This window comes from Hesperophylax consimilis, chromosome 1 (genome assembly GCF_061612785.1).
Source record: "Hesperophylax consimilis isolate HC1 chromosome 1, BYU_Hcon_1.0, whole genome shotgun sequence".
Taxonomy (NCBI): Eukaryota; Metazoa; Arthropoda; class Insecta; order Trichoptera; family Limnephilidae; genus Hesperophylax; species Hesperophylax consimilis.
The window spans coordinates 12,348,403-12,367,963 of NC_142836.1; the positions used below are offsets into that span (position 1 = coordinate 12,348,403).

The 19,561-nt window shown below is 32.3% G+C and overlaps 1 protein-coding gene across 1 annotated transcript in view; it reads left to right on the plus strand.

Moving 5' to 3' along the window:
- The window catches only part of LOC149426289 (uncharacterized), a 322,323-nt gene that overhangs the window by 194,284 nt on the left and 108,478 nt on the right, over positions 1–19,561 (plus strand). Inside the window, exons 2-3 of the mRNA XM_089648840.1 lie at positions 9,061–9,137; positions 14,213–14,520. Of these exons, the coding sequence (XP_089504966.1) occupies positions 9,061–9,137; positions 14,213–14,520 (385 nt within the window). The remainder of the gene's footprint in view (positions 1–9,060; positions 9,138–14,212; positions 14,521–19,561) is intronic.

Genomic DNA, 19,561 nt, shown 5'->3' on the forward strand with positions numbered 1-19,561 from the left:
TTTTCTGGGGCGTCCAACTGAGTGACTTCCCCATGGAATTGCCCATATGTTTCTATAGTTTTGTAGTCATTCTATTTATTCGATACCAAGCGCTCCTCGAATGTAATATTTATAAAAAGACAAACTTGCCCTGAATTTAACGAGCCTTAAAATATTATCTTGCGTTATTAGACTCGCACAAAAATTTAATCATAAGTTAAAAGCAGTATTGTCTTCCAAATGATGCTTTAAAATTACAGTTGTGGATTCATCTGATGACGAATTTCAAAGGAAACCGTTCACATGTTTCGAATGGAGTTTAAATTCTAGTTTCAAACCATAAACTGCAAAATTATTTTTAAGTTTGTGGTTTTTAATGCAGAATTCCTATTAAGTTTAAGCCACAAGTCTTGTGTTGTGAACGCATCTTAAAATATGATTTGCGGATTCATCTGTAGACGTAACTCAAGGGAAACCATTCTCACGTTCCGAGTACAGTTGTGAATTTTTAGTTGTAGACTTATTTGTAAACGAGACATTTGGTGACGTTTTTCGGTCAGGTATGATATAAAAATTAAATTAAATCGGTACTTGAAAAAATGAACTTATAATAACATATATAGAGGATTCCGACAAGCTCAATTTTTTTGTCTATAATTGAGTAGAAATAAAATTCTTTAGAAGACTTCAAACCACTTCTTAAAGGTTTTTACAGTTGTACCTATTATCAATTACTAGACCATTTCGATATATCACAACACAAATAAATAATTAATTCATTATTGAAAAGCTATAAATGAATCAATTTAAAACGTATTCGGTCTTGGGCCCCAAAATACTTGAAAAAAAGCATTGATTCTGTGCAGAAACGGTCCGTTTGACAAACAGATTGCAAACAATTGTTCTACCAGTCTTACTGATCCCTTTGGCACCGGTGTATAGTCGGAAAACACGCAAAACGCGCTCCCAACATATGTACACTGTTGACATTTGTCACGTGTGAAAGGTTCGTTCAACAGCTCAGCTGGTGAATGATTTGCCGGCCTCTGTATTTCCTCCCTCGTGGATCTTGAAGAGACTCCTTCCTCTCCCCAAAAAACCCTTCATACAGCATCCCCAAAGATTACGTAGGCCCTTAGGGAAATTATTTTCCTCTTGACCTCCCGAGTGGAGTTAATGTAAAAAAAATCACTGGCATTGAACATAATCGTCGGCTGCAATACCTAGTGCACAAGTTATCTTTTATTTCTTGTAAGACTATTTCAAAGCATTAACAACATTTCAATTAATAAAAATTAACAAAAATAAAGTATCGTTTCATATTAACACTTAACAACAATGAATGGCGTTCAACAATAAAATGGTACATATCATAGAAATCCGCCACCGTGCGGCGTGACGTTAGCGCCGCCATTTTCACGAATAAAAACGATCATACAGTTTTGATGGCATATCTTAAATGGCACATTTTAAATCGTTATGGAAAATTTGTTCGTCAACATTACAATAAAATAAAAATGCCTCAATTGTTGTCGTTTTTTTTTTTTAACTATTTATTGTTTAAAATTTTCTTTTCTTTGTCTCGTGCACTAAATCATGTAAAATGAGAGCGTTGATAATACACACTTATAAATAATAATAGCACATAGAACTTCTTCCATCTTGTAGAGTCCAGTCTCCATTATGATGACGTTATTGATGACAAACCTGTAACCACTGACACAAAGTGTCTAATACGAGTATAATTTAATGGACAGTTCTGTATCAAAATTCCACAGTATACTTACTTGCACCCAGTTGTAATTATTGGCCGTAAATAAAAATAAAGATCTATTTTTTGTCGAATCGTTGAGTTTCAGATTTTAAAATATTGTTTAGCGTCAATTCGTTTTCCTGATATACTATGTGCATGTCTATTAGGATTTCTGCATACTGCGTGCCGAACTACTGGTTTTCTTTTGATTTCTTATAAAAGTATATCATATTTGAACTCCAGTAAATATTTATAAGAATACCTTATTTATTTTCATGAAAAAAGTTTCAATAGTTGGAACCAATTATGGATGAGAGTTGACAAAGTCTACCTGAATATTGTACCTTTAAAAGAAATCTAAATGACAATGAAAATTTCCCTCATATTATTATTATATCGGCGTATTCTTTGATCAGTCATTTGTTCAAATATTCTTATTGGACATCTCAAGCCAACGAAAGACTATTGTATAGAAAATCTTAGACAAATATTAATTGGTTTTCCCCTCTTCTGGTACTCGGCGGGAGGTCCAATTGATTTCTATTCTCCAAAATAGGTCAATCACAACATAATTTTACCACTTACTAATGCTCTAATAGGTTTTTAGAAAAATCGATACACCAAACAATAATAACAAAGAAGAAACATGGTTTGGAATCAAACCAAATCAGACAATTCCCCGGCAACCGTTGAAAGAACTGTTTTATGATCTTTTTTACAGAAAAATACAATTAATATTCACTTTCTTTTGAGGTTGCAGCCATATAAATAGCCCTCTAAGACATTGTCAAGAAAAATACTCAAATCAACTGATCACGCATAACCTGTCGTTGTTTGAAGAAATGTTTATTCCTAATTTATTATTCTTCAAAGAGAAGGTATTCGTAGAATCTTACCAGGTTTTTTAAAGCTTAAAAAACGAGTAACTCAGAAACACGTTTCTACCATTCTGAAAGGATCGTAAAATCTTGGCAGTAAAAAAATATTAGACTCGGGGAATTCGAAGAAAAAGGGAGATTACGGAAAGACATAGAAGGCAGGCAGAATGAGAACAAAAACCTTAAGCCTTAATATCTTCTTACTTGATAGAAGATGTTGGAAATAAATATTACAGTGATGCTAATGAAGGTAAAAAAATATTAATCTGTGAAAATAATAAAATTTGAACCTTCACGTTATGTAATTTGATGGCATAAATATTTCTATGAATAACCATAAAAATAATCGAGTGTTCGCCAAAATGTTCATTTGCATAAATTTTGTCAAAAATTAGGCTCAATAGATAGGTTATGAAAATGCAAACGTTGTGAAATAATTGCATGATTGCATGTTGTTGTAGATTGAGAGCTCTTTTTTCGTGAAAATATTATTGTCGATTCTTCTGTAGGTATATATTTTGTACACTAACTAATTGACAAAGGATTTACTAGACTTTTTCTGCGATATGCTTGGCATTATCAATAAGAAAACCAGTTTTGATGGTTTTTATAATTGCAATGATATAACCCATAATTAGATTTCCATTGGCATTGAAAAGTATTTATTATTAATCCTTTATTAATTTTATTAAGCTTATTTAATTGTTTACTCGTGTTATGTCAACTTAATGTAATATGGAGAGGTTAATATAAATGATATTAATACATTAATATTTAATAAACAACATACTTAACGAAGATGATTTTAGCAATTGTATTAAGATTTACAATATGACATGGTAAATAAAACCACTTGGCTTATTACTAACAATTCTAAAAAACTACCTCAATTAGAAGATTACGTATATTTAAATATTTGTTTTTAAAACTTAATAATAAAATCCCCATCACACTTTTTCTCTAAAGTGTAAGCAGATAAGCTAGATAGATAGTTCTGTCTTGGCAAACACTCCTTGTTTAATCCACGTTAATACAAATCAGTTTATACATTTTCCGTCTCTTGATATGGACGTACTAAAGTATTAGATTAACTCAATCATGCGAGGTCGTCTTTGTCTCATTCTTCTTTTATTTCTTGCGACGTATTTTCTCATATTTTGAAGTTTTTTTTTTGTAATTCAGAGTTTAAATAAAAAGCTTTTAAATTGTTTCCTTTATTTTAAAGTAAATACTAAATAAAGTGAACGTGACTTTGTAAGGTCTTTATGCCGGCTTAATGCCAATTGAACAAAAAGGGTTCAAACGAATTAAACATTTAACGAATAAGGCTATAAACTTCGGACTCAATAAAGACCTTATCTCAGAAGGGTAAGGTTTTACTCTAATTTGTTGGATACAACATCATAAGCAGTATTCTAGCGCTGGTATTTATATTGCATAGAAATAGGCAGGGATGCTATGAGAGCATTAATTAACTTCTAGGATACGGGATGATGACAGTCATGTAGCCCTACTGTGGTGCTTAAGTCTAAGATGCTTGGAGATTCCGTTTACGACGCTATTGTATCGGCAGTGGGTTTCGTCGATTATTTCAAGTGTTTTATCAAAATGCAGCTATCTTGCGCTAGCATAGATTCATAGCTGACGATAGTAGACTAATTATTATCGACTGAGTACGGGAATTATTGGTGACAAGTACCTACTATATGCACATAATTTATACTATTTATTTATTTATTTAATTCAAAAAACAGTTTTTACATAAAAAGCATACTCTGCACATCTCACTAGGGCATTCCTGTATCAAGATGTGCAGCTTTACAATAATATCATTTAAAAAAATACATATATGTAAATTTAAAATAATAACAACATTAAATTAAATTTAAACAAAAAAAGAAAAGTTTATGACACGGACGTTTCGAGACCGGTAGACAAAAATAAACAAAATTTTAGTAACAAATGTATGAAAAAAATAAAAACAAAAAACAAAATAACAAACAAAAAAGTCAACAAAATAAAAGAAAAGAAAAGAAGCATTATTAAGTAAGTTGGCAACAATAATATTCTTCTGTTAACTAATAGAGATATACTAATATTAATATTAACTAATACTATATAGAGCAGTGGTTCTCAACCTGGGTTCGATCGAACCCCAGGGGTTCGGTGAGTCAGTCTCGGGGGTTCGGTGGAGGTCAAGACCCCCGACTTATATGATTCGTGGTGACATGCCCCGCTTGTCCATCATTGGCTAAAGGTGATCACGCAGCGGTAGAGCTTGCGATTACCGGTCAAGATGGCCGCCCGAAAATGACCATAGTCATTATATACGGACCATAGACATTTACTCCTAATTTTTCAAATTAGGAGGGGTTCGGTGAATGTGCATATGTAACTGGTGGGGTTCGGTACCCCCAAAAAGGTTAAGAACCACTGATATAGAGATAACGAGATTAAGTAATTTAGATATTGGCATGAACCTAAATTGCGTGCAGTCGGTGATACATTCGCAGAGGTGACAACGAAAGGTTATACAAGAAGTCTAAGAAAATTACCACATTACTGCTTTATCTTACTTATGTAAAAATGTATGGCAAATAACTTTACACCTATAAATGTCCCTATAATTATGAAACATACTTATTTTGGCTGTTGGTGCAAGGTACATTGGTGTTTGCGTGATTGTGTCATGTTCTTCTTTGTCCTGTCCTGTAAAGCCGCCTACTCACCTGCGAATATCATTAAATTCGCGATAGACGCGCGGGGAGCCGTTGTGTGTATAATAATGTCAAAGTAGCCAAATATCAGCAGTTTATCTATATAAATTTATTTTTAGAAACAAATTTATTTACAACAAATGTTTTTAGAAGTGGGTTAAAATTGGATACCGAATAAAACTAATATACCCTTTTCATACTTTATAATTATCTTATTTATTTTTTTAGATTCTCACGGCCAAAAGCATTTTTGTTGTTTGTTTTTGGGGTGTTATGCCGTGTTGCGCTAACTCCTTCTTTAGCCGACGTTTCGGACAGCGTTGCAGTGTCCATCATCAGGGCAGATCCGGTAGATCCGAAGATGTGACATCTTCGGATAAAGTGATAATTTAAGTTGGAGGTTTGATTAAACATGCACAAAATAGGTTTTAAGGTTTTGTTTAGGTATGTTTTAATAATTTGTGCGTATTTCCTAACCTTTAAACTTAACTTTCATTGAGAAAAAATGGAATTTTAATTCAACTTTTACCACCTCTCAGCACATAAGTAGTTATTTATTGTAGTAATTTGGTTGAAACCATGTGCTGTTTATATTTTTGTGTATTAAGCCTGCTGCGGAATTCGAAAAGATTAATAATTATTTTTTTAGTTTATATAACTGTTAATTTAAAATATGTATTTTTTGTTCAAATATTTGACAGATGATGCTGAATAGATGTCGTAATTTTTCAAGGTAACAAACATTCGAAAGTTAAATTTCTTTTTTTTTTTAAACTTCATAAATCCTACAAATATAATATCTCATGATTTTTGCCGTTCTGTGCTAGTGTGTATCCAATATAAAAGTCCATTTGGGAATACAAAATTTTTATAAATAAATAATTTATAATTCTAAAATTCACAAACAAGTCCATGATTATTTTTATTTCCTTATTCCAATATTATTCGGATATTATCAGTATCGACCTGTGAATAACATAATTTAAAATCTTGAAAATACATGATTAGCGATCAAATTAAATTAACAAGGTACATGCCAACCTTCCACTTACTTATCTTCTTCCCCTTATACTACCTTCAGCTTCACATCATACTCCCACTGACTCCGGTTAGTAGGGACTCCAATCGAATAATATATTTTCAATTCCAATCGAATAATATATATTCAATTCCAATCGAATAATATATATTCAATTCCAATCGAATAATATATTTTCAATTCCAGACGAATAATATATTTTCGATAATATTATTAGAAAAACATTGTATTTTACTGATTCGTGGTAAATATATTGCAGCAAAGCTATTTCTGGATTAACAGACACAATATCACTTAGCATAATAATAATTAAATATACGATACCTTGTCTCTTAGTGATTGATTGAATCCCGACCATGAACTATTTTTTCATGAAACTGAGTTATTAATATTAATGAGGATCTGGAAAAGCAATTGATTTCGAGGAAAAACCATTATTCTGAACAATAGATTCTGTTTCCGGCAAATGATAATCGATCAGAAAATGTTACAATAGATCAATGAACAAATGAGAAGTGCATGCAAGAGACACTGAATAGTTTCAATTATCATTTTTATGGTATGATGAATCCATATCATCACTCTGTACTAATTCAGGACTAGAGTTTATAGACTAGAGTTTAGTTGATATATCTGTAGTAGTACGCCACTACTTGATTCAAACGTCATTTTAGAAGTTTCGATTTTCTTCCAAACAAGCTTCTTGGATGTTCTTTTATTTTTTAATCTGTGTTTAGCAATATCTACATAGCAACCAAAATGTTCAAGAAGCTTTTTCACCTTATAAAAGCGACAGCATGAAGGAACTCGTCAGTCAGTCAGTCATCAGTCGTTCAACAATTTACAAGACTTCGCGAGTGACAACCCGCGCACCTCCGCTGCGCGCAGGACAATTTACCCGGCTCTGCACGGTTCAATCATAGACTCCATTGGGATAATCACAGCGCCCTGGCCTCGTCCATCGTTCCCGGCCAGCGTTACACCGGATCACAGCGCCCTGGTTCTAGCACATCTGAATCAGCGCTACATCCACGCACCTAGACCACGCGGCATCCTCGCCGGTCTAAGCCATCTCCCGCACAACTGCCGACCAGGTCCACTTCACCTTCCGCTTCCCTGTCAGTACTGGAGCTCCCGGAAGACCACGCTCTTCACCAGTACCTGATACTTCAACGAGTCCGGTCACCAGCAGCGGCGTCGACTCACTGACCCGCTCTTGACCAGCAATACACCGCCTGCATCCAGAGTCTTCATCATCGGTCTTCAAGTCATCTCACATACGGCAACCTGACTCAAATAAATAACTGTGACCTTCACAACATCTTTCATTTCGTGCCTCCTCACCATATCCCCAAATATCTTAGAAATTTTGCTGAATATTTTCAATGGAATCAGAGTGGATTTTAAAGTGTGAGGACGAGACACATGAATTATAATCGGCTTGACTTCGGAAGAAAAATAATATTAGATTTTCAAAGTAAACTATTTTTTTAATAAATTTATGCTATTACGGAGAAATAAGCTAATGATATTTCACATTTTATTTGTTACTTTATTGATGCGTTATTAATATTATGTTTGGAATCAAAAATAATGCCAAGATTAATTAATTTCATTGACGAGGTGAAGGAAACATTATCAATTTTGTATTGATACTTAAAAGGTTGATTTATTCGGAAAAATCTTATTACGTTGCATTTACTAATGTTTGGAAAAAGTTTGTTAGATTTATATCGATCTTATTTGACTATGGATACAGTTTTCAATTGTTTTCATGAGTAGAGTTTTAGATCGTCCACAAAAAGCAACACTTCAATATTATATAGGACATGTACGGGACAGTTATGTGACCGTACAGATACTGTTACGATATGGGGCTGGAAACAACTTGTCACAAACTCAGCCTCGGGGAGTGTGGCGAAAAAGTGGAGTGAAGCTGCGTCAAAGTACAGAGAATAATAATTATTTTTTTAACTATAAAAAATTATTGACCCTTACCTACTTTAAAAAATATTTTATTCATCACTTTTAATATGTTCTCTCTCTCTGGTTTCAATCCTGGGATTGGTTTGCAGCAATTTCATTTAATCTCCTCTTACATTCTTCCCTGTCTTGTGCGGCTCTTTTGACTTTTGCATATGATGAGCAGCGCACGTCCACCAGCAGTTAATATGTTAAAACTTACAATTTATGTACATACTTGTTAATCTTTATATTATATCTTCTTATTGTTCACTTTCTTTATCATTTGAGAAAACTTCCTTTTCTGACAGGCATAAAGGCTTTTTTCAATATTAACGTTTATATTGCAATAAAGACATTTTATTGTTTTATAAACAGTATATTTTTATCAATATTATGTATTCACAATCATTTCATGTCATGAAAACTTTTAATTAAAATATATAATATTATTTTCATTTTACACAAGAAAAAATATGTTTCAATGTTACGTTTTAACAACCTTTTCATATTACGAAAACTTTTTATTTAAATGTCATTTATTTTTTCTTTACAAGTAAGAAAAATTATTTTTTTAATTTTCAAACATGCATCTCCCACTTCTTATTCTACCAAAAAACATACCCTCGAAATGTCAAAATGAAATGATGATTACTTTTTTACGTACTTTCTATTTCTCTCAATTTTCTTTTATTTCAATCATCAAATAAAATGTATTTCTCCTTGTTTTAGCTCCCCTCGGAGGGTCCGTGCGGGTGAGCTCGCTACCCCACGCGCAGTCCCTCAGCCATCTCGATGTCTCGACGCAGGTAAAGCTTCTTCTTCAAGTGTCTATTTTTAAAATATCTAAGCCTTTTTTTTTCTTTTCATTTTTAAGGACCTCCTCAAAACATTGATGGTTTCATTTTTAAAGAATTTCACACGGGGCGGGGGGTGCATATTATTAGTTATGTCTGAATACAACTGAATTGGTGTACGTTCGCGATTTTCTATTGAATTAGCATACAGGGCTTAAAAAATAGATGTGTAAGTACAGGCAAATTATTTTTAATTTAACGTATGTGTATACCAATAATTTAAACGAAATTATTTGTGCACACCAATCAATTTTTTTTAAATTGCGAATTATTTTGGAGCTCCGCCTTCACCCATTTGGGTGCATAGCAATATTTTTCAGTTATTATGTATAAAATAAATTACTTTCAAATAATAATTTTTACCTACTTATTCTACTCAAGTACTTACAGAAGTAAACAGTTAAAATTGGACTAACGATTAGGATAAATATTTAAACTTTATAATGTCCACTTTAATGCATATGTATTGTTTTATTTCGGTTAACTGTACCACAATTCCTGCATACATTTAGAACAATAAAGGTATTGTTTATTTTTAAATTGTGTCCAAATGCCAAGGAATAAAGTTGTCAAAGATTGTTATTTTTCTTACTCTTCAATGATCTCTTTGAAACAATTTAGCTTGATTATAAATATATAATCAACCTCCATGGTTAATTTCCGTGGCTGTGAACACAGAATAGCATGTACTACATGTACATAATCACTCCCAAGCCTCGCAAAGTTCCCCAATTGTGATTTGTTGCAATTTTTCTCCGTGTCCCAGGTACTTATAACATATTATGTATGTTGCGATTTCACTTAAATAAATTATCTAAATGGGCCAACATTTCAAGTTCACTGGATTTTCGTTTAGTCTCTACTGACTTTCGATTTTTTACAGAAAATGTGCATTTAATATTTTTTTATTGATGCATTCCAAAATATATTAAAAGTTCGTCTGTTTTAATCTCCGTGCAGCAATCATTAAAGCAATCCATTAAATTATCATATTTTAAAGAATATTTTTTTGTTTTGATTTTTACGTACACATAATTAAGCGTTGGTGTAGTGAAACTCAATAGTAGTTAAAAATATAGCAGCCAGTTGTTCATCCAATTAATCCTTACAGTGTAAAAAAAATTTCACATTATTAATTTTTCATTGTACTCGTATTTCATTGCAAACAAGGATTTTTATTGTATTGAATTGTCGAGGTTATAAATTGAAAAAAAAATACTACCTTATAAATTATTTATAGTCACAACTTTGAGTTTTTCGTTTTTTCTGTAATTCTACAGGATCCTTTTATAAGTAATATTTGATATAACACACTTGTTTTAGAGCAAAACAAATCAAGTAAAATTCTTATAATCTTATTCAGATCTATGGAAACAAAAACAATATAAAAATCTGCATCTTCTATAAATTACACACTTTTAAAAAATATATTTAATCGAAATCCTGCAAAATTACATTAAAAATTTGTTTGATAACGTTAGAAAATGACCTTCTAAAACGAAGGTGTTCATAAATGTTTAGATATTACTAGAAAAAAATTAACATTTGTAGCCATAACAAAGTCTTTCATGTGAAAATATAGTTTGAATCTCTCGTATCATTGAATTTTCTCTGAAACCCATTTCTCGGAAAATCCAAGAAAACTTTTGAAAACGTCCTTACTTTTAACCTTCTCATCTTGTCCGAACCCCAAGTCCCTAGCCAACCTCTGTGGAATAGTTTAGAGAAGAATCTCCAATTTCCCTGAATCCAGAACAACTCCTTAATCCCTCGAGAAGTTCACCCACTACAACTAAATTGTTGGTTGTTGTGTCTTTTATATAAAGCAAATTCTTTTGATTTTTCTGTTTTTCGTCAATGAAACCATTTTACTTTATCAAGCGAAATCAATTTTTCAATCAATCTCAAAATTATAATGACAATGGTTTTTCCCGTCATTTGATTTCCGATTTCAAGTTTTATTTGCAGTGTAATTTTATTTATTCAGTACTCATATAAAATATGCATGCCAAACAGAGTCACAAAATTAAAAGTATAAAAGTGATTCAAAATAGAAAGATTGCGTAACGTGATAGAACGAAGCATGCCATCACCTCCAGACGGATCGTAAAAGAATAAAATAAATTTGGAATGATAAAAAAATTCTTAACATAAATTATATCACTTAGTAACGGCAAAAAGCCAACTGATAATGGCAGGACATATTGCTCGAAGGGAGAGCAGCGGATCAATAAAATTCGTCATTTTGTGGCTGCAAAGACAAACCAAGAACACTCAAGGTCGCGCCAAATCCCACTGGATTAACAAGATAAAGAAGTTAGATTGAAATACGTGGTAGCAAACAACACGATGGAATTAAGAAGTACTTCAAAAAATCTTTCATGTACTACATAAGTATTACATGAAACGTTTTTTTTAATTATTGCAGATAATATCAGCGATTTTTTGAAACCATAATATCAGAAAAAGATACGGTCGCATCTAGGGCTTTAACTCAGGACCTTCGCCTTGCCGGTGCGCTGCTGTACCAATTGAGCTAATGGGACCCTATAACCTTCGACTTATTTTTTTTATTGGCTGCTATCTTTATGTATGATCGCAAGATTCAACTCGACCAACATGTATCTCGATAGTGTATTAAATAATACATATGATATATCCTATTTTTATTTTAATGTGTGACATCTATTGACTTTTCTGCCTAGAGTCTAGAATGAATATATATTTTTGGTTTGTTTTGCATGGTAAGTTAAATTCATTTGACATTATGTACCTATTCATAAATTAACGCACTGTGGGTTCATAAATAATTAGTTTAAAAATAATTATTAATAATGCATAGTTTTTCATTTTAAATCACTTTATGTGAAGTATATAATTATAATAAAGCAGATGCACTAAGCACCATCCCATTGCTGTGCAATTATGCATTTACATACAAATGAAAAGTATATATGTTATTGACGTCATATTCAGCATTCCATTTCAAAGAAAAAGTGAGTCTAAAAATACAACAAAAGTAGAATGGTAAATTTATTTTTAGAACTTGACAAACCTGGGTTGAGCTGTATGTGGGATCTCATTTAAAAAACGAAATCTCAAACCGTTCAGAATAATTGCCCAGTTAGCATGATGTTTCCAAACATTTTCGTCAATGAGGAATTACCTATTCATCCTTCATATTTTTTGTATCACATAGTACATAGTACATACATACAGTAATATAATAGAGATGGAAAGGTATTTTTGCTTATTTATGTATTTATTGTTTTTGGCACTAATATAATATGATAAAAACAAATATCATTAGGACAATTCACTTATAAATTTGTCGATTTGCCTTTCAAGATAGTATAGATCTACGATAGCATATAATAGAGATGTGCTGTCTCACCTGAGTTCCTTATGCGTCATTTGCTTACTTACCATCTAACCTCAAACTTGCCAACACTTATTATTTCTGTGTTCTATCCAGCAATGTTAGGAGAGGAAATTCTGGGAATTAAAAAGTCATGAGGGGTGGGTAGGAATCTGTAGGTCGATGTTGCCAGAAGTGACGTATGAATCCATCCCTGCCTCTGCGGCGCGGGTCGAGAGAGTTAGGCTTGACTAGATGTCAAAATATCTCCCTTAACCGGCTTCTCACGATCTGACCAGCTACGTAACTGGTTGGCAGATGCATCAGCCTAGAGACCATCCATCAAGACCTAGACATTGGATAAACCTCACCCATTAATCCATGCTCCCCTGCTAAGCTACAGAACATAGCGAACTACTTGGGTGACATGTCAGAAGTGTTGGTTATCTAATGAATAGTTCTCGGGGTGGCGGTACTTATACCCGCCTCCCAAATATATTTTTTGAAATATTGAATAAAGCTTGTTCCTCACATTACTTTTCATTGAACCAATAAAACAGACACAACAATTCCACCTGTTGTAACTTTCAACCACAGATAAACAAATAGAGATATGGCACTAAAGTGTGCCGCCTGTCAACAAACTACGACCAAACTGCACGGACTATCAAAGCAGCGGAGCCAATGAAAGTTATGCATTTGTTGTGTGAGGAGAAACGAAGGCGGGACGCTGGCTGTTATGAGTTGTATGCAGTAGAATGGGTGAAATATGTTGGTGACACTTTCGTTGTGCTTGGTTTCACACTAATAATGGTTTGGGCCCATCTCCCTTGTGTCGATTATCTATGATTTCAGCAATGTTTGGCAATATGATCAGATTTAAGGCGATGCAATGCGAAGTAATACTAAATCGTGTATTTTGTACATTTAAATATTACAGAGGCCTTAATTAAATACTTATAATAAATATCGGCCTTTACTGCATTTTGAGCATTTATCAAAGTGAATAAATATCATGCCTATAAAAATGCTTTGAGGTGTAATATCTCATGCGTATAAACCCCTTTACGAATAAAATGCTTTGAAGTGCAATATTTCATACGCATAAACCCCTTTACGAATAAAATGCTTTGAGGTGCAATATTTCATACGCATAAACCCCTTTACGAATAAAATGCTTTGAGGTGCAATATCTCATACTCACAAACCTCTTTATGGTTAAAATGTTTTGAGGTGTATAATATTTCATCGTATAATTTTGCAAATAATGGTTCAATGTGTGCTCGTAAACTCTTTTACGTATAAGATTTCATTGTATAATGCCACAAATGCTCTAAGGTGCAATATCTCATACTCATGAACCTCCTTACGGATAAAATGCTTTGATGTGTAATATTTCATACTCTCGAACTCCTTTACGGAAAAGATATCATTGTATAATGTTGCAAATTAAGTTCTTTAGATTATAATCGGACAAAATTTAATGTTAGTACCTAAATTTTTGCGAAATAAAATAAGACATGCATTTTGGCGATGTTTTTTAGCATCAATCAAAAGAGGCCGCTGGTGTTAGGGAATTTCAACCATATCGCCATGACATGACATGATTTCGAATGTCACACGCCGAAGTGGATTGCCTTAGTGATGCAAGTTTGTGTTGTTTCGATAGGCGGATATAGTCCACCTCGCCACCAGCTACGAGTCCGAGGACGAGAACATGGGGCGGCGACACCAACGCGGCGGGTCTGGCGGCGGCCCCGGTGCCCCCATGGGCGGCCCCCCCGGCGCCACGGGCTCCTGCCGCCGGCCGCCCGGGGCCCCCACCACCATGTACTCCAAGCAGGAGTTCCGCGAGCAGTACTGCATCACCAACAAGCAGCTGGACCTATTCGAGCTGGAGCGCTCGAGGAAGGAGCGCTTCTTCGGCTGCCTGTCGCATTATAATATTGAGAGTCCCTGCTCCAGGGCGGGAAGCAGGTTTGTCTTAAATTTATTTTATAAATACGTACTAACATTCAATATCATAAATGTGGTAGTGTGTTTCACTCACACCGCGCTGCTCACCATATCCCAAAAATAGTAGGTACATTAGACAATTATCAAAGTTCCTGTAAAACTTTACTAAATTTTTTTTATGTGAATACTCCACTGTCAAACATAAATACTTAACCAGGGCAATCAGCCAAAATATACTGATTATTACCAGTTTCAATTTATCATATGGATAGAGAAATATGTTATCCTAAGAAAATATTTAAAGGTTGAAAAAAAAAGAGAAATTAATATTTTTGAAACCAAATTATAAACACAGATAAAAAGGACAGAGTAGTAATCTACTTGCAAATGTTGTGAAGATATTTTAAAGGCAACCAGAAATTAAATACAATTTACTGTATTTAATTAATTTATTTAATAATTTAATTTATTTATAAAACAAAAAAAAACTACAGGCCGACTCAGAACCGGAAACCTTATTGAGGACGGTAAAAACGTTAACATTATTTTTATAGTATGCTTGATACTTACATCATGTTCAAACTTTGTCATAGAAACTAATAAATAAACAAAATCTTTTCTATAGTTAGATAATATCATGAGCTCTTAAATTCTATTTTTAGATTTACATATTTTATTTATTTAATCTAAGTATTACACATTGTATAATGTATTTTGTCAACCACAATTGGGAGTAAATTATGTTGGTTGGTATACTAGGTTGTATGTTGGTATGTCAGACCTACAATAATAATATAACACGTGAAAGATGCAACAATAGTAAAAATATTTTTTATATTCGAGCGTAAGTTAAAAAAAAAAAAACATATTTACGATATACGATGCTATAAACCATAAGTCACGGTCAAGCTTTCAAAACCAAATGTTTTGGAAAAGTCCTAGTTATGAATGTATTGTTTTAGAAAATGGTAATATTTCTCTAATTACCGAGATAAGAGGATCCTCTTTGTTTTGCCATTCATAATTAGAACATTGATTGATTGATATGGTTCTTTTTCTTAGGTATAAATCCTAAAGTACTAACCTTTTCAATTTACATTGAAACAGTGAACAAGAAAACATTCTACAAGTAAGTTGGTTGCCGATTACGAGTTTCATTATTTGCACGTCCAGTATATGGGCGTTTGACACGATGCTTTTTTTGTCTTTCACTTCCGTACGCATCATCTTCTCAAACGGATTTCGGGATGAAAAAAGGACGTGTTCTATATCAGAAATTATGACATTTTGTTTTAAGTTACTATATTCTGTAAAAATGTTGCATGTTTATTTCGTTTTATATTTAAAATATTGATAAAAATACTAAATGAACCATATGTTTATTAACGATTTTGAACTTGTAGTACTGTGAATTTTAATGATCTGTTGACAACAGCGGCAAAGGCAAATGACGGAATCATTCCTGTGATATTTATTTATGTTAAATTACATGATATTATTTCTTCACTAATGTCAAATATTTAAATAAAATCATGTATAAAAATAATGATCGTATTAAAAAAATATTTGTATACGGGTTCCGATACAGGTTCCGTGTGTGTAGATCCGATCGGTGTTAAAATCGATCGTGTAAAACGCCCATTAGTTAAACATCCTACTCGCCAGACTATCAACCTACTCTCTAATGACTTAATTAAAATCTCTTACGCGGCACTCAGATGATAACGTTGAGTTATTGATAATAGATAGTTAATCTCTTTCGTAGTTTGCTTCAACATATTATTTTATCATTAACTTATTATTATATTTGTTATTTGTGCGAATTGTGCCATGTTTGTCGGGACTTGACAGGTCTGTCTGGAATTTGTCCATCGCTTTCGGCGGAAACGTGATACTGGAGACCGACCAATTAGCAAATAATGATGTTTCCTTCATTCAGTTTTTCCGTACACCCAAACATGAAAAATAATGACAACCCTAATAATTACATACTTAATAAGTAGGTAGTTGAATTGAGAATGTTTGATTAACTTGTAATAAACCAATAAGCTTTTATACAAGATATTAAATCAGATATTGACTTATACGACTTGACGTTACTTGAGCCACGTAACCCGAAGTAAATATAAAGTAAAATTAAGCTGGAATATGCTTCATTTATCTTGATTAAGAAAGTTACAAATGTACGGGTACATATTCATGTTAAATTCTTCTTATGTAAATTGTAGAAAATTTAAATTAAGTTTTCTAACAACTTTGATAGCAGCTTTTCCTACAATCATTCAATATTAAGTTTTATAATGTTTTTAATCATGTTAACAGTATTATACTTGTATAGGATCTGTTAAATTATTTGTTAAACTTATGGTCTGAATGGTTCCTCGTCGATGACATTATAATGAATCTACCTTCTTATATATAGTGTTTACGTTTTCTTCCATAGCCTCTTGGTCACAGCTGCCACTGTAATGATTCTAACCTCTACATACGTAAGAAAAATGGATTCTAACCATAGACATATGAATATTAGTAGACCTGCCCTAAGAGATTAAAAGCGTACTATCCCCACTCCCCATACCGGTTCCATTGGAGCCGGCTGTGCTCGCGTATGGCCTCAAGTGAAATTTGAAAACGTGACGTCATCATTCTTGTGCGAACTATGGTCGAGGCATCATCGGTTCATTTTACGAAATAACACGGCAAAATGTTGACTTGTACTATGAAAACTTGTAAAAATAGATGTGAAAAAGAGAATAAACCCAACTGTCGTATTACATTCCATATATAAGCATTATTTTACTTTATTTTAAGCATATTCACATCGTATAATATGAATCAGTTGTTACTATCACATCGAGAAACGTCTGGACGCGAAACACAAAGCTGGTTGGTTGCTGGGAAGTAAATTATGAACATTTATAAAAGTGTCTTAACTAAATACTTAAACGAAATATTCGACTCTGAAAATATAACCGAATTTTTTTGCCTAATTTGGACTTCGCAAATTTGTTCATAACGTGGCGAGTAATTTGCGCTCCCATGTAAAAATGTCTATTCATTCAAAAGCAGATTTTACTTTTAAGAAGTAAATGGTGATATTATAATGCGAGATGCCTATTTACTGTCAGATTGATTTATTGACGAATCACAGTCAGCTTCACTCCCTTCGTTCTTCAACAGTTGATTTTACCCCTCGCCATTATCTTCTCGTCTATTAATTCCTATGTCTGTGATTCTAACTGATTTAGAGCATAGAGCAGCTTCTTGGTACCGGCCGCCATTGTAGTGAATCTCCCCTACATAAAAACGGGGTGTATTCTGTCTCTACGGTACTTGTTGCGATCTACGCCTTGTACGTAATATATATATACTGTTTTAGATATTTTTTTGGTGTTGAAACATTCTTTTGCAATTTAGATTATGTAACTTTCCGGTCGAAAATCAATGGTATTCGTAAATGATCAAATCAGTTGAAAATAATGCCTGTTTTGCAAGAAATACATGTATTAGAGAGCGTTAAATAAACTTCTTAATACTACTATATATGTAATTGATGTGGTATACAAAGTATTCGTGAATGAAGAACTTTAGCACAATCCAGCGAATTAATTATCTTTGGTTACAACATAACACCTTTTTTTTGTAGTCAGGCAGTATTAATTTCATTCTTTGTTTTTCACCAGGCAGTATTATTTTTTTGGTATATTTTACATGGTCACCAAATTTTTCAGTGTACAATTTTGTGCATTATAATATCATTTGCTAATGTAAACTGGTGTTTGTGTTTAGAAAAAAAGTGCTTGTTTTTATTAAAAAAGAAAATCTAATTACAGTGATAACAAAGCATCAAAAGAAAAATTTGCTACTTAATGTTAGAGAAGAAACAGTACTTAGAAAGTGATAAAAAAGCATTAAAAGAAAACAAAATAAACGTTTAGCCAAAAAAAAGGAAAAGTATACAGTTTATAAAAGGGTAAGTATAAGTTTTAGTACACAAGTATAGAAGGATAAGTATAGGTATTTATTAAAAAATTTGGAAAGTACTTAAATAATAAAATAAGTGTGTGATAAACACTATTTATAAGCATGGTATAAACTATCTCAAACTAAAACTTACGTTCGTGGTTATAATAATTTTATCGGTGGATGAGATATTAATCATCGTTTATGTTATATAAAACCTGCAAAAATAGTATAACTTTCATTTAAACAAACTATAGTGCCTATGCATTTAACATATTACGTAATATAAATATAATAAAATTGAATTCGGCTTGGTATTTAAATTTTTTTTATAAAATTCTACAAAATTTCGTAATTTATTTCTATTCGTAGGTCCATAGGAAGATAATTGAATAAATCCATACCTTTATGTATGAGAAGAGTTTGAAAATATTTCTTGTTGGAAAGTAGTACTTTTTATGTATAAGTGTTATTAGTATCGTTTCAAGTGACAATAATGATGATTTATAAGATACCCCAGCCATCGACCCTGTATTGTAATACTGAATGTTTTAATGCAAAGTAAATGTTTTTAATTAATTCTATAATAAAGTATTTATGAGTCTAAAAAATATGAAAATTAATTATCTCATTTTATCAATGTTATAACTTATTTGAGGTTTCCAATTAATAATACTATCTATTAAATTACCAAAATACATATAATACAATATAGAATAGTATAATTGCAGTATAGCACAAATATCAGTTGACATTTTTAGCAAATAACCTTCAGAAATATCTCCCCTTTACCTGCTTATTAGTTTTAAAGCACAATAAATTTTTTTTGACTTAAACTTATTAAACCTCATTATTTTGTAAGAATAAGTAGTATTATATACCATATATAAAGACCTATGTATTTAATATGCTGTGCTTTTATTATAAGTAAATATAATATTAACTACAATACGTTATAACTAGATAAGCAGAAAATTTCTTCTCTGGACAAATTGCTTTGTACAATGTATTTGAAGATAAGGACGAGGAAAGGAAAAAAATAACCATTAATCATATTTGCTTTTTTATCAAAATGAAGCTCTGAAGAAATTTATTTGAA